Source organism: Passer domesticus, chromosome 4 (assembly GCF_036417665.1).
Source record: "Passer domesticus isolate bPasDom1 chromosome 4, bPasDom1.hap1, whole genome shotgun sequence".
NCBI classification, from domain to species: Eukaryota; Metazoa; Chordata; class Aves; order Passeriformes; family Passeridae; genus Passer; species Passer domesticus.
The window spans coordinates 60,258,177-60,274,940 of record NC_087477.1 but is presented as its reverse complement, the minus strand read 5'-3'; the positions used below and the strand labels follow the sequence as shown (position 1 = coordinate 60,274,940).

At 35.0% G+C, this 16,764-nt stretch overlaps 1 protein-coding gene across 3 annotated transcripts in view; it reads right to left on the bottom strand.

Annotated features, from left to right (window-relative positions):
- The window catches only part of ATP8A1 (ATPase phospholipid transporting 8A1), a 102,179-nt gene that overhangs the window by 70,664 nt on the left and 14,751 nt on the right, over positions 1-16,764 (bottom strand). For 2 of the 3 annotated variants that reach the window (XM_064418293.1, XM_064418292.1), the window contains exons 6-12: positions 14,512-14,552; positions 13,625-13,698; positions 9,473-9,542; positions 8,745-8,872; positions 5,484-5,595; positions 4,494-4,659; positions 2,131-2,258 (exon numbers count right to left, since the gene is read on the bottom strand). In XM_064418293.1, the coding sequence (XP_064274363.1) occupies positions 2,131-2,258; positions 4,494-4,659; positions 5,484-5,595; positions 8,745-8,872; positions 9,473-9,542; positions 13,625-13,698; positions 14,512-14,552 (719 nt within the window). Of the gene's footprint in view, positions 1-2,130; positions 2,259-4,493; positions 4,660-5,483; positions 5,596-8,744; positions 8,873-9,472; positions 9,543-10,981; positions 11,056-13,624; positions 13,699-14,511; positions 14,553-16,764 lie in introns of all 3 variants that reach the window. The other variant, XM_064418291.1, reaches the window with a different exon arrangement.

The window sequence follows — 16,764 nt, the reverse complement described above, 5'->3', positions numbered from 1 at the left end:
TCAGAGTTTGTTTTTAAATACAGTAAAAGATTAAAGCATTGTCAAACATAGTAATGTAGTGCAACAAATTGCAGATGACCAACTTCTCCATACAAATATAATCTACACTTAAAGAGAAATATTATTTAAGATAAATGTCCAGAGTCCCAGATTAGGATAAATTAAAGGCAACTAATCCCTAGTAATGAGAAACTGGGGCAGGAAGAGAAGGTAAAACGGCCTTTCTGATTTCTTGTATAAACAGTGGCAATCTACACATTCAAGATGGGTCTTTGTTGAATATTTATTTTAAAATAGAGAAAATTAAGAAAGAATTTCACTGCATTCTCCAACTTGTGAACAGTTTGTTTTACAGCACAAAAAAACCCTCAAGAAATCAAAACCAGCTGACTACTCACAAAAGTATTTAACTTTTAAAATAAAGCATATGCTTCACCTGCTACTTCACATGCATTCTTATCTGTATCTCCATAACATATCTCACATATACAAATCTATTTCACACATTTGATCAAGGAATCAGATTAAAGTGTTCAGAATGCTATGATAAATTTACATTCAGAAAAAAATGGAAAAATGGAAGGCATGTTTACACGGCTTTAAGGAAAACAGCTCACTCCCACTCAGGGTAAACCCTTCATTTTCCCCACTAATTCATTAAGAAAAAAAACCGAAAATATGTCAAATGATATTTTTATATTTCATAAGGGATAATACTAGCAGACACTGCCTTTGTACAATGAACCCCACTCCATTAAACTAGGGTTGTGTGCAGGAAAAAAAAAAAAAAGCAAAATACCAAAGCAAAATGCCAAAGTCTGGAAATAAAATATGAAACTGGACAAAAGTCCCCAACACTGCAAACCACATTTTTCTGATCATTCTGAATGAAACTGATACCTGAAAACCAATAAGGAGAAAGTAAAAAGCAGAAAAACACTGTCAAGAGACTGAAATGTTATAGTTCATGGCTTAAGCATGGATGTGAAAAGCTGCATCACCAAAGCCCACCTTGAATGGGCCCCCTGAATGAAACCTTGGACTGTGAGTTAAGCCGCCTAACAGAACTTGAGATAAGATAAAAGGACACTTTTGTTCAGTCATCTCAGGTCTGGGAAGAAACAGATAAGGCTGGGGGAGCATCCACGGAAGGGCTAAGCCCAGCAGCTGCCCTGAAAATCATCCCTCCCTAGCTTTGGGCTAGGGGAGGCCACAGCTCCCAATCTTATCTCCTGCTGCCAGGTTTGCACAGACTCCTTCCCCTCCAAGGGTGGAGGAGGAGGAGGGCCTTGGGTGTGTGGTGCAACCTCTGGTCAGAGGTAGTGAACACCCACCCTCTGTCCCACAAACTGGCTCAGCTGTAAAACAACCCCCCACCACCCCAGCAAAGCCACATCCACAGGACATTCATGTGAGGGGCAACCTTAGGGGTGTCACAATCATCAAAGACCCCCAAAGTGCTCCCCAGACTCATTCCTGAGGCCTTGCATCAGAGCACTGCACATGATACAAAATGATGCAACTGATCCAGAGTCTTGCCAGAGACAGTGTCAAAGTTGCCCTGGATGTTTCCACATGGTCCAAATCAGGCTGGGAAATTAGATATGAATCCATTGAATTCTACGCCTTTTGGAGGGGGACCCTCACCACAAGAAGACCAGATGGAGAGGACCAATGACACAATGTTGGGACCCACAGAGGGGTGATATATTTCTATTTAATCTGTCTCTCTCACTCTTCCTCTCTCCCCACCCCCTTTTTGTACTTCCTTCTTTCTCATTTACTGTTAAATAAAATGTATCTATTTTTTGGTATCAACATTTAAACTTGTTTGGCTTTAACCATGATTTGGGGAATATTTGAACCTTAAGTTTCTATCTGCAATCCACAGAAGGCTCACTCTGCTCCTCACAACAAACATGCTTCAAAAACCAATCTGGTGTAGCTATAAATCTATAAAGTGCACTAAATGAAATAATTTATGCTTATCTCCTCAGATTCCACCAATAATAAATAAACAGCATTTAGAAAAAGCCTGAAAAAAATGGTATACATAGACAAACAATCCATCATTTCAATTACTTGTGAACCACTTGATTTTTGAAATAAATATTATAAAATAATATTTACCCAATTTATGAAATATGCCTGGATAAATTTAACGACTTCAAGTGTAACCAACAAGCTGATTGGAATAAGATTATTGAAGAGAATGATAAAAGTCAAGAAATTCAATCCAAAGTTGCTTGCTCCACCATCTGCCAAAAAACAAAGTAATCAAATAAATATTTGAGACTGTAGTTAGAAGTATATATATGTACTGTATTCAAAATATTGCATTAACAGCTGATTTTTATTAAAGTGTTCTAAGAAGAATGTTTGGAATTAATTACAGTATCACTTGCCTATAGATAAGACATTCCTCAGAGTTAAGGATCTCAGTTATAATAGCAGAGTTCAAATTCTGCAATGTGCAATCATCTCCAATTTCTGAAAAGCAAACTTACCAGCCATTCTCTCTTTTTCCACATTGTAATATCAAAATCTGGGAATATCTATATAAGCAACCAAGTTTTAAACTCAAAATATTATAGTTTAATATTTTGAAAGGGGAAATATAAAGTTTTTTCTCCATCCACCTTCACACAATCATATGGTCTCCTCAACAGAGCAAAATACTGCAAAAGAGGTAAATTCATACCCCATGAAAGGAAGATATGAAATTAGAGAGTTTAATGAAAGTTCTGAACAAGTGGAAATGTGAATATTGACATATAAAACAAGTAGTTTTATACTACTTTTTCCTTTAAAGTTTTAAGTTTTTCTTTTAAAGATAACTCTAGCAGTAGCACCTCAGAGAGGATGAGAATGGGAAAGTCTGCTGTGAAGTACAGCAAAAAGGTAAAAAATGGAGCCTGCCTAGCTGTATTTAAGGTATCTCAAAGAAAATCAGCCTCAGATAGGTTTCCACTGTCTGTCCAATGTGGATTTGGTTGTTACTGTAAGATCCAGGAACGAAAGTTTTGGAGACTTTCATTAATATCAATTCCACCATGAAATGATGTAAATGCCTAAAGGATCAGACAGCTAAAAAAATTAAATAACTAAGGGGAAAGGGGGATAAAATGCATTTACATATACATTATAAGGCTTCTTACATATCTGGTATCAGAACACCTATATCGTGAATACAGCCTTAAAGGACATACCTTACAAAACCCAAAACAATTTCATGCAATCATGGGACATACGTCAGAAAAGAAACTGTCATGGATACTCAGTTTAGAACACACAAACCAAAATATCAATGGCCACTATTTCATGTTTCTTTTTTTAGGAATAACAACAACTTATTAACTGCTTCAATTCTGTGCTAACCACATATAAGCCACCATATCCTTAAAACTACTATATATCCCAGAAAAGAAAAAAAAAAAGCACAGATGAAGTGCATCTAATGCCCTTCTTTGATATAACCTGAAATTGTCAATATTCTATGAACCAGTTCACTTTTTCTTACCTCACTAGAAAAACATGAAAGTTAAGTTTCTTAATTAATTAGAAAAAAAGTTTCTTTCTCAGCATCAAAAAGAAGGGAAGCAAAGTTCATCATAAATGCAGAGACGGAAACTTTAGGAGTGCCTTCAAATCAGAACTTTAAGATTTTTCTTTAAGGGTTTAAGGGTTTTAACCAAAACCCCAAAAAACCCCTCTTGTTGACTACATTCAGAAACCTTGTACTCAGGAGCTTTGTTTCAGTTCTGGTTCTGCCTAAGTAAAAAGGGCCCTAAGAAATTCTGAAAACATGAATAATTGACTGCAAATTATATTCATGAAAACTTCTTTTAAATCTTGTTTCCTCACAGAGGGTCAGACTCTGTCAGTATGTTGCATGCTGCTGTGAAGACCTGTTCTACATCACACTATCCTACATCCAGCTTACCTACAGCTGCCCAGTATAATATGTTAAAAGAGACCTGTGGTGTCTCTTTTATCTTCTTTAGGAGGAGTCTATTAAGTTCTGATATTGATTAAGTTCTACTATTAAGTTCTGATATTGATTAGTTAAAGCCCTGTAAAAATGATAAAGCCACAGCATCACTTCCTAAGACAAATTTAAAAATTCAGAAAAGTCACTGCAGCTTTAAATGTAATCTATTAGTAACAGCTCAAAGACTGATGTCTAGGAAGCTGACTGTTTATGCCAGTGGAATGCTAATGCAGACCTTGCTGAGCTGCAGAGATGGAATGCCTGAAAAAAGTAGAGACAAACAAATCATCTTGCCCTTCCTGAATTTAGCAAGAGCTCAGACAGCAAGCACAATAAGTCAAATTTTATACTTGCTGTGATATACCTAGCCTAATGACTTTAGTCAACAAACAAAGAGAGATTGACAAAAAAACACACTGTGCAAGGGAAGGTAATTATCCTCCTTTCCAAATATGAAAGGCAAGCAAATACTAAAATATTAATATAATATTTTAGATCTTACAATTTAGATCAAGATACCAGTCTCTTCCAGTATGCCTTCGGTTCCATATAGCTGAACCAATAGAGCAGATCAAAGACATGGCAATAAGGATGCAGAACAAAATCAAAATCTGAATATTTGTAATTCGTTCCACATTAGACATTTTAAGAGGTGGACTTGTTGAATTCTGCAAAAGACAAAAACCAACAGTGGTTAATAAATATTAGATGAGGTAACATGGTTCTTGCTTTTCAAATTACATGCTACTGTATCCTTTTCTAAATATTCTCCCAAATACACCATCACCAAAAATGCCTTAACTTAAAAAAACCCAAAACCCAGCAGCTTAGAAATCTGTGAATTGGAGATTTGGAATTGTGACACAAGAAGTTTAAACAATCACAGAACACTGGTAACACCAATAGTTAACAGTAAACATTAAAAATGAATGTGAATACACCTTGTCAGTGCAACAGAAGATAGCTCCTAATACAGACACACTTCTTCAAGTAACTATTTTACAAATTAGACAAATAATAAATAATGCATGAATGATCAATCTGAAATTATTTTTTCTCAACAGGTGCATCTCAATTCTGATACTTCAAAACACATCAGGCAAAGTAATTTCAGTCTCTTTCCTCCTCATTTTGTTTTCTGACAAGAATGCTTATCTTTGTACTGGAAAGAAAGCCCCACAACAGGACAGTTTTAGGAGCAGTCAAAAATAAAAATGACAAAGTATGAAAACAGAACTTCCTAATAAAGAGTTTTCAAAGCACAAGTTACAAGATAAAATCAATGAATATACTTATGAGTGAAAAAACTACTTTAGGACTAAGTGACTAAAATAACAAGAAATTGCTTTATTTCTATTGCTTTTAATTGATATAAAAGATGCTCTACTACTGACATTTCAGTACTATATTGAATCAAGCCATATTTCTGCACCACAAAATGGTAAATTAAGGTAATAAAACAGACAGGTTGGACAGAATCGAAGTGACAAACCTGCATAAGTTTTGTGTCATGTCCAGTATAGACAACTATCCCATGAACCCACTGAGTATTTCTCAACTGAGCTCCTCGTAGAAGAATCTGATCAGATCCCAATGGAACAGTACTAGAAGTAAGAAGTTTTACATTTTAACACTAAACCAGCCAATGTCAATGATTAAATGTAATCAACATTTGTTAAAATGAATTTCTCAAAATTTGCATGATTATTGTTAATAGGTTAGAAACCTTAATTTCAGAATTAAGTTTTTGGGAGTTTTGACTTAGAGAAAACTTGAGAGAGAAACACCAGGCCAAAAATCTAAGGTTTCAAAAATATTAATTACCACCTAATTTTTATTAGGGACTACTAATTTTGAGATTGTACTACTAACCAAGTATACTGAAAGTAAAAATATCTAATTCTCCTGTGATGTATGATTATCAATTTTTCTCTTAAATGATCTCTTAAAAAATTGATTTTCAAAGTAACTTTCAAATGAAATAATTTTGTGGACTCTCAGCTTAGTCCATTTTTCTAATGAAATAACCATCCTTTATGAACACAGTTATTTAACATTCACAATAATATTTCATGCACCTTCTTTAAACTGCAAAATAATGTATATTTTGTTCTGTTATTCCTTTAAAACCATGTATAGTTAAGGAGAAAGACACCCTCAAAAGACATAGGAAACATCTAATTGTCTTAAATTCAGACAGTCTTTATACATATAATGTATGTCAAGATTTTCTTAAAATACAAAAATTTTAGATAATTATTACGTTTTTCCATGGATAAACATGCCCTGCTTTGATACTTTTCTTTTTATAAATACCAGCTGGCAGTTCACACTTGTCAAAAGTCCTCTAGTGTTTGTAATTCTTACCTAAAACTACTACCTGCATTTGTTTGAAAGCAATACATTATTAAGTTCACAAATTAACTGATTAAGGACAGCAGCTGTATCTCTGCTATATAAAATATAAAGCATCTGAAAAAGTCATGATATTAGTAACATTTTGGGTAGCTCAAAGAGTATAGTTAGGGTATAGAAAGCCCAGATCTGCCAGGTGTCATGTTACAAATACTCAATATTGTGATCACTCTAATAAAGTGATGGTTTGACAGAGATCTCAAGTGTCTTATTTCCCAACCTCAGCCTTCTTAAAACTGATTCAACACATCTCATTTCTCTTGCATTTTACATAACTACTGACTGTCACCAACATGCTTGGGTTGTATTCAGTAAAGGATATTCTCAATGGGGGAAGATGCTTTTAAAATGCTTTCCTGGCAGAGGGTATATTAAGAGGTAGTAATTTCTGAGATACATGTGAAAACTTACACAACAAAATGTTTTTGTTAACAAGTATACTTCACTCTTATCCAAAATTTTAAGAATGTCTTCAGGAACACATATACTTAAGGCCTGGATAACCAGAATTCAACCATGCTTTGCACAATCCCCTCACCACTCACCAAGCCACTGTCAAGTCATAGGTTCATATAAATCAGGCTACAAAACTTTTGTCCTTTCTCTAGCTAATTGTCTTCATGGACTAAAACCAAGCTGACATGCTTCTGTATACTCATAATAAAGAGTTGCACACTTTGGGGATAAGGGTTAGCTCACTCAAAGGCTGAGGATAGTCAGAAAACTTTTGCCTCTTTTAGTTCACAGATTTAGCCAAAAGGCAAAATACCTCTAATGGTCTTTTGTCTCCTTGAATACTGGAAAACAAAGAAAACTTTTTTTATTTTTGAGTTGCCCTCCCATGAAGGGAAAAAGAAAAGCCTGAAAACAAGATACAACATTTATGGCACTCCAGTGACTTATATTATGTGAAAGAAGAGGGAGACACATTTTCAGTATCCTCTACCTCTCTTGCTTTTGCAAATACGTTAAGATGGTAATGAATAAAGTGTAAATCACAACTGCTGGACCTACATAATGTGGTAGGAAGGTCTAAAGATCTGGACAAATAAATATCAATTAGATGAATTTGCACTCCCTCTATGACAGGCAGAAAAAGAACACATTCCTGATTTTTCAGGTTAAAGTAAGGCCAAGATCCAAAAAGAGTTACTTACCTGTAATTCTTTTTCACTGAAGGTAAATATTATATTAGACCCACACTTTTAGAACTATTCTACTGCAGAGGAACTATAGGCAAAATATTCCAAAACGTAATTTCTCAAATGAAAAATTTCTTGACCAGCAGAGGGCGGCCTGTTACCCATTCTTGAAGGCATAACAACCGTCAGCACATTTAATATTTATTTTTTAAATCAAATAAAAAAATTAAATTATTAGATTGAAAAGGAAAGGCTGTTTTTCCTTCTAGCCAGGGAGGAAGAATGAATGTGTGGATCTGTTATAACTATTACCTTCAGAGAAGAATTACAGGGAAATGTTTTTCTCTTCTTAATGACAAGTACAGTGGAATTGTTATATATCCACACTCTTGTGACTGAAAAATCCTAGAGTGCATCTGTAAGAAATCAGTAAATAAAAAAATGGAATATTAAGGGGGAAAAAAAAAGAGGTATTTAGTAAGTAGCACTATATGTATTAGTCTAAAACCATAAAAATGTACAATACTGGATATGGAGAAATAAACACCAAATAAATAAGAAATGCTGGAAATCTTTGGGAATGAAGGATCTAGCAATTTTGGATCTAGCAACAAATCTTCAGTGAATTCACAGAGGACCCTGACTATCAGTATTTGGTAAGCATTTTAGTATTTAAAGAATTTTTTAACAGTTGTGTTGTAAGTGCACATTTTCTATTTTTAAAGGAACATACTTTCAGTAAACTAAGGTATTAAACATTTTTCAGCTACCAAATTAGAAGAATTTGAGGTACATTGCAATGGATTCTGTTCCATTCTACACTTAGACAGGTAGAAGAAAAGAATAATTAAAAAAATAAAAAAGACAAGAAATTATTTCTTTTCAGCTTCTGTAACAAATGACATGCCTAAGAAGTGAGCTACCAGGCACATATTCCAGAACTGTCAGAATTTGATTAGCAATCTCTCCTATTATTAATACTTAACACTTTCTGAAGGACAACTAATAAAACAACTCAAGTTGTAGATGTCAGAAGTAAGGTTTTATGCTTCTAGTTTTTCAAAAGAGTGAAGTCTAGCAGAGAATATGCAAAACAAAGATTTACTATTCATATTTTTACTTCAGTAGTTTAAGAACACATAGCTGTCTACTGTTAGACTGAATCTCCCAAGGTCTTCTTCCTCGTATTTACATACCCATGCCCATCCAGTCTGATGTTTCCAACAAAGTCATAGAGATGTCTGTTTGGGCTCTCACACTCAATTCTGCCAGAGAGTTGCATTAAGCTTTCTGCATCCTTGATGTCTGATGTTAGTGGCAAACCCTGTAAACAAAATTCATTTGTCATGGCATTAAAAAACACTATCCAGTAACAAACACTATCTAATAACAAATCTTTCTATGATCTAATAGCAAGACCAGAAAACTATGGGAGCAAAACGCACCAGCTACACTTTACTGTCGCAATTGGGGGCTGCAGTGAAAAAGTCACCTTGGCATCTGAAAATACCATGACCAAGACAGGGTCATCATCCATCACAGAACTCTGCAAGAATGTCCCTGCATAGTGACAGTACATTCAGTCAAAATCTGCTATTCCCCACCTGTCCCTGAAGGACAGTACTGGCCCCATCAGCTGCTTTCTGCAGGGCTTCTGCCCCATCATCTGCTCTCTACAAAGTCAATACCAAACCACTGACGTGTCTACCTACTCTCCCAAAGAAAAGCCCTAAAACAAAGCAAAAGAATGACTTAGGAGTAACCACTCATTCCTCCACTTTTATGAGGCCAATAATCCATAGTTTTTTATTCAAAACACTAAAATTTCGGTCTTCTAGAACATCCATCAATGTAATAAGATATTTTTATAATCATTAATAGACAAAAATAATATTAGCAATATTTCCAAAAATGAAAATCCTACCTGTCGAATTTTTAAGTTAGTCTCACCATCTAAGTTAGATGTTTCAATGTAGCACATGGCTTGTGGTTCACTATCAAGAGAAAAAAAGTCCTGAATTCAAAATTATAATGGCAGAATCCATAAACTTCCTGCAATCTTGTAATATTTATTTATGCAAACATGTTTGTCTTACCAATATTCAAAACCAGAATAATTTACAGCCAAATCTATAAAAACTAACAGTACTTTATATTTTCAGAGAAGTTTGCCAAAGCCTATTTTCTTAAACAAAACATTGATAAAATCACTGTACACGGCAAAAGTGTTCTATCTTTACACATGAGATACACATGGGCACAGTGTAGTGCATTTGTAGTGCTTACTAGAGCAGGCAGCAGGAGTTTAAGACAGAAACAAGACCGAAAGACAGTTTTGATTCTGAAAAGGATCAAATAAGTCATAACACCTTAACACTTACAGAACAAAGGTTTACTCCCTACACCATTTTAATGCTTCTAGTGTTTTCCTTCATTCTAGCATGAAATTTGAGCATTAATTATTTTTAAAATTTCATTTATTAATGGAAAAGTGGCTACAGATAAGTGACTTTACATTATTTGCAGGATAATGTTAAGTAGGATATTGTAACACAATTTGGTAAAGTATAAGCATTAAAATGTGAAAAATTATAATAAGGTGCATTCAGGCTACTGTTTTATTCTTGGCTAACTTCTCTAAAAATATAAATAACTTTTATTTAGCTTGCTTGGATGGAACCACCTGTGTAAGACATTTTCACAATTCTAACATTTTTCGCAATTCTAACATTTTTATTAGTTAACAATAAAAAACAAACAGCATTTTTGTAAAGCACTTTTAAAACAAACTAAGGCAGCAAAGACATTTCAAGTGAGACACATGCTTAATTGCAAGAACTGCAGCAGATTACAGTGACCTCCAAAGTAAGTTACAGTTAGATCAAGGCAGGCCCATTGATTTGTTAGGGAAAAAACAAAGTGTGGTAAGAGTGCAGACAATAGCATAAAGCTGACATGTCTAAGAAACATGCATTTTGTCACAATACACAAGAACAATGCTGCTTTTGCCACCACATGCAGCAGAGATTGTGCAACATCCAAGTTTGTGCAGAGGGTCCTCTACCAGTCCTACCAATGTTAAACTATATTCTTTGCTGAAAACAGCAAGTTGGTAGCAACATGCATATTCCTCTTAAACATATAGTTAACCTGGTGTTTAACTGTGCTCATTCAATGACAACTTGTTTGATAAAATTTCATAGGGGTGGCGTAAAAACCAAGAGGAGTGAAACAGTTTTAACTTCTTGAAGTTTTATTGTGTATTTTTACTTTAATGATCTGCATTTAATAAAAGAACCCTTTCTAATTTTATAAATATGTAGGTTTTCTTGGAGAAAGATGAATAGCAAAGATTATCAACACGGCAGTGTTATTCATATTTGGTATTTGAGGACCCACATACACATATCCTGTGCAACTACTTTATTCTAACCTTGATGACAGACTGATGAGATCAGCTGGGAGATGTTCCCCATTGGTCACTTTCACTACTTCCCCTACTGCCACCTACACATCCCAGTTTGAAATGATTAGAACAGAAAAATAAGTGACGGGGAAAAAAAAACAACAACAAAACAAAACAAATGAACAAAGACAAAAAGACAGAGTTTAAAATTATTATTCAAACAATACATGTTAATTAAAATGTCTGATGACAATTTTTTCAAAATCTATTTTAATCAGGTCAGAAAGAAAAGAGCTAGAACACTTTCATTTTTACTCAAGTGGTTTATTTTACGGTAAGGCACAAACTTAAAGCTGCAAAACACACTGACATTGTATGTAAACATAAAAAAAGTGTTATGCTTATTTCTCAACTCATCAAGTTTCCAGCCTCTCCATATATCAATTAAGAAAATAAAAGCTAAAACAACCAATTTTTCACCAGCTTTTCTGAAGAGCCAGGTAACAAGTACCTTTTCTATGTAGACATGCTGAAAATTATTCTGTATTTTTTTCCAGTTTCGCAAATTTCAGTGCACATTGAACTAGCAAGAACCATACAGAATTAAATCTCAGAGGTTTATGTCCTTCACTGTAAGAGATTATAGTTTCCTAAAATAAATAAGATCCTCTTTTTCTTCAGAAACTGCTATTGCTGGTAAAAAAAAAAAATCCAGTATTATTAGTTTGAATTAAAACCAGGCCCACAGACTCACATTGCTTTTGGAACCTAAAATGTAGCTGAGCATCAATAAGGACCTGAAAGCAAAATTGATGAGAGTCTTCCAGAAGAAACATGGCCAAATGGAGATGAGAGATGGAGGAGAGCACGTGCCAGTATGCAGGCAGAATTAGAGGTCAGGTAGTAGTACAGGGCTCTCTCCTGGGAACAAGGCTGGAACAGGATCCTAGTAATTTAACTAGGGAATAAGTTTTAGCTGGAAGAAATGCCTGAACTGGGCCTAGAAAAGCAATTGTGATTCAAAGAGTCCCCACTTCAAACTGGATCCTAGAAAAAAAGCTGCCAGGAAAATTCAGTGAGAGTAATGGTCATAGCTGGACAAACATAGCAGGTCACACATAGTGTGTTCTAATAAGGGCACTAAAGAGGGGTTAAACAAAGTGGAAACCGTCCTGACCAAGTCCAGTAGCAGCTAACTATTATTTTCACTGTCAAATCGTGATACAAGATTCTTTTAGGGGTACAAGGATTGCAAAGTAGGCTATTCAGGCAGTTGGTATTTTCCTGTGTGTAAACCACAACTATGATGCAATGTCCTCCAAATCTGAAAGGGCAAAATTGTGAAGACATCTAGGAATGTTTAAAATTTAGGGGATTACTCAGGAAGATTTTATGAAGAAGTTGCTCTGAGAGGATGAAACCTCTTCCACCTGCAGGACACTATGGTTAGCATGAAAGAAGCTATTATCAGGCCAATAGAAAAAGTGTCCTTGCTGCTTGGTGTATGGCCTGAAAAGTTCTTGGTGGAGAAGCAAAGATCTTGGTGGAGAATTTGTAAATGCTTCTCAAAGTGCAGAAGTAAAAGGTTTACAAAGGACACTCAACACAAGCTAAATTATGACTAACACTTGTACTGAAGAGAGACTATGAGGGAAATTTACAGTATTTTCTGGGAACTACTTTACACTTGATAATAATTTATTAGAAGTGTTTTAGAAACAGCTGCACTTTTGAGATATAATGGAAGACAGAGAAACAATGTACTACGTTATATCAAAGTGTGTCAACAGAAATGCACAGGATCTTAACTTTATTAATTGTAGGCATGAGTAGATTAATTAACTTCAGTGAGGTCATAAAGGGTTTATACTTAATTCACAGTCATACACATAACACTTCTGCTTGTGCCAGAAAAAAAATACATTCACATTGAGGTAAAATCCATTAAAAAGGATTCTTAGAATATGTTGTCTGTTGACCTGATCAAATAGATGTTGAAAAACGTGCATCTCCCACTTAAGATGTGGATTTCTTAAATAAAACTGTCCAAGGAAATGATGATAAACAATCTCTGATTGTCTATGTAAAAAGGGTCACAGCATGACATGCTGAAAATTAAGTCTTGCTTCCAACTGATGAAATTATTCATAATATATATATTAGATAACAAAGTGAGTGTTGAGACAGTACTAATTTGATGATTCACATCTCATGTTCACTTTTTTCCCTGATTCAATTATCAAACTGGAGACTATATAATTTAGAAAGCATTTCTGTTCCCTGCAATACATCAATTTTGATTTACTTAAGGGATGAAATTTGTTGGGTATATATCAAAAAGCCAACATGGCTAAATATGGCAGTTGACGTCCAATTTTTAGACAGAGAACCAGCCTTTTTTCTATTATATCCAACAACAAAATTAACATACTACATTTTTCTTAGGAGTAAATTGATTGCCAGTGTAATTTCAAAACTGCAATCGTCACAGTTTTTAAAAAAAATCAACATTGCTTTAAATGATAAATGACCAAATGAACACAAGACTACACTTCAGAACAGCAGCACTTTTGTTTATTCTTTATTTCCTTGGAGCAATCACAAATAAATAAATAAATGCAGGGTAGAGAAACCAGCCTCTACACTATAAGTATCAGTGGGCATCTCTACCTTGATGAGAGCAGTACAGTGTCAGCAGGTATATACTCTTTGCCTTTTATTATAACTATATCTCCAACATCTACCTGAAAGAAAACTGGGAATTGGTTAATGGTCTCAAACAAAATGTATTATACCCTTGTTTTAAGCACAGTAAATATTTACCTGCTGAATTTGCTAGCAAGACTGTTAGAAACTCACTCACTTCGAGAAGTTAGATTGTACAGCTGGAGTTCTGTCAAAAGTTACCGCAATCCTTTGGAAATCTAATCTTTAATAAGCCTTTAATAGCCTTCTCTATGCAGTTCTTTAATTTTGCTGATTTTGTAAAATACTTTACTGAAAGACTGAAGTTGAGTTAAAGAAGAAATTAATCTCACCTAAGACCACAGTTTTGTTGCATCACACTATATCCTTGCTTCTTAAAAGGTATAAGCCAATTTCATACGGCAACCATTAAAACTAAGTGACTAGATGATAGCATAACATTTAGTTCTTGAAAGATACCTTTAAAGCCCTTCCTAACCACTGCATATATGCCTTTAAACTTCTCATGATTTAAGCCGATGAAGTTCAACAAATACAGGAAGTAACTAGTTTCCCTAAAGAAGTTTCTGCCTTGGCAAACCACATTATACTAAGGAAGTGAGTAATTTTGCAACAGCCATTATATTATTCAGCTTATTCCCACTGACCTTGACCAGTTTGAACTCATGCCATCAAAACTGACTTGACCTCAAAGTACGTTTTGAGACAAATATCAAAAAAGAAAAAAAAAATACAAGAGATTATGCATTTCCCATAATACTAGTTACTTTTATCATTAACAATTCAATGGAGAAACAAACCAAATATTAAATATGCATTATGCTCTAAAAATGACCAATAAAGACACACACCTTTTCCCAGTGGACAATCTCCCATGCACCATTTCGTAGTACTAAAAAAAAAAAAGAGAAAAAAAAAAGAATTTTCCAGTCATACAATCTAACTGCAGTATACAGGTATATGCTAGATTCCTTATGAAAAGCCATACAGACACATCTCATTTACATAATACTTTAGAGCATGCCTTGTTTCATGAATTCAGATCAAGCATTTCAAATACATAGCACATATTCTTAATAACAGTTTTTGTGCCATTGAATCATATTACAAAGTCAATGAGAACATTTTACAAGGCTTGAGAATCAAATAAACCTGATATAGATTTTATGATAATGTGTTTTCCAAAATAAATCAGTAATTGGAATAAAAAGCTCTGAAGTTAAAAAGTTTTGAAATTATTGGGGGGGGGTGAGAGGAATATATTCAATATTCATTAAAAGTGCCAGAAGGCTCACTATAATTTATCTCTTCTGTTGTTACTGGCATACAAGAGCACTTAAGGATCACTATAGTCACCTCCTCCAAAAATATCCTGAAAATACCCCACGCTATTCAGAGTAGTATTTAGTATAGTTTTTCCCCCCGATAGTAACAATTGATATTCTAACCACATTCCACTATTCTGGTTTTATGCATTACTATTATGATACAAAAACCATGCTTTGTCACCAGTTAATTACCAAGATTGTATTTTCAGAGAATAACAAAGGTAAAGGTTTTTTAGCCCCAGTTACTGAAGATGGATGTGCAAAAAGAAAAAGAAACATGTTGCTATGTATCAATACTCAGATAACTTTAAGAGACTGCTCCCTTTCACCGTGTTTTCCAGCTTTCAAACCATCAGGAAGCTTCAGTTCCCAATTAGGACCAAATTCTTACACAAGAGTGTGCTGACTTCAAAAAAGTGGATCAAAATCTAGGACTACACATGGCTTTTACATTTAAGTCTTCTTGGAGAGTCTGTCCAGACTGACTCCTCTTCTTGGGTACCTCAATGGTATTTGCAATCATTATTAACACAAACCTGTTTAGTAAGTCCTCCCTGTCCTTCCCCCAGATTTATCAGTGTTGATATGCTCAGGGCAATGGTAGATGGGACAGTCTCCCTTTCTGACAGTAAGCAAGATGTTTAATGACTGCCTCACCAACCAGCTGATCATTATACAAAATCTATTTTGACAAACCATTTCTCTCCACTGGTAAAACTACAGATTCAGCATGATGACTGGTTGTAACACTGTCCTAAGGACCCCAAGACATTTGATAATTGTGCTGCCAACTACCTATTTCCATCCCCTTGTGCCAGCAACACAGCTTATAATACAGCAATACTGATGGGGCCATGGCACCAATCAGACGAAAAAACTGACAGGAATTAAAAATATACCTTGCAGCAGTCCAGTCAACTACATTTCACAAAAAGTTACAGTATAATAACTGTAACAGGAGTTCTGCATGCCTGAAATATGCCACCAGATGTGGCCAGGGGCTTTGTAAGAGGGGGCTTCTGGCTGCAAAGGGAAGGTCCTGTCCTGCTGTCACCCCCATGCCAAGGTGTTCACTCACTGCTTTCGGCACACTGCCTGCAGGGTTTGGTGAGCCCTTTGATGAGCCAGTTTAATCCACTCCATTAAAGGATACCATCATTTTCTCTTTCTGGATTTGTTTCTTGCTGGTTTAACTGGTTAAAATCAGCTCAAAAACACATGAGTCAGACTCATGAAAACATGCTGAGCCACCTGAAAGCTCAAGAGAACTCTAACCCTAGCTTGATCCGGTAAGCTATTAAGGACAATTAACACACACTAACGTACACTTAAATCCATTTTCTTATGAGAACAAGAAAAGAAGTGGTGTTATGCACCTTTTATATAATGGTTAGAGAACTTGCACCATAAAGCCTTCTGCAGCCTTTCTCATTTGTATCTTCCCCTTTTCAGCTGTCTCTAACAACTAATTTTCAAAAGCATTTTCCATCTGCCCTACAGAAGGCTACTTCACCAGACCACAGAAATGCAGATTTCATCCTGTCAGAATGTCTGATGGTGTCCTCCTGTATCATACATGTATGCAGCCTGAGGCAACAAAAAAATACCCCCAATGCAGTCTAATACATCCAAATCCTTTGCAAAAGGTTTTTTATAGTAAACTTTAAACTTATAGAAAGTTAATTACTTATAGCTTACTGAGATACAGATCATCATTAAGGAACAGAAAGTTGAATGGGGACCCATATACAGAATCTATGCACGCTCATGTCATTT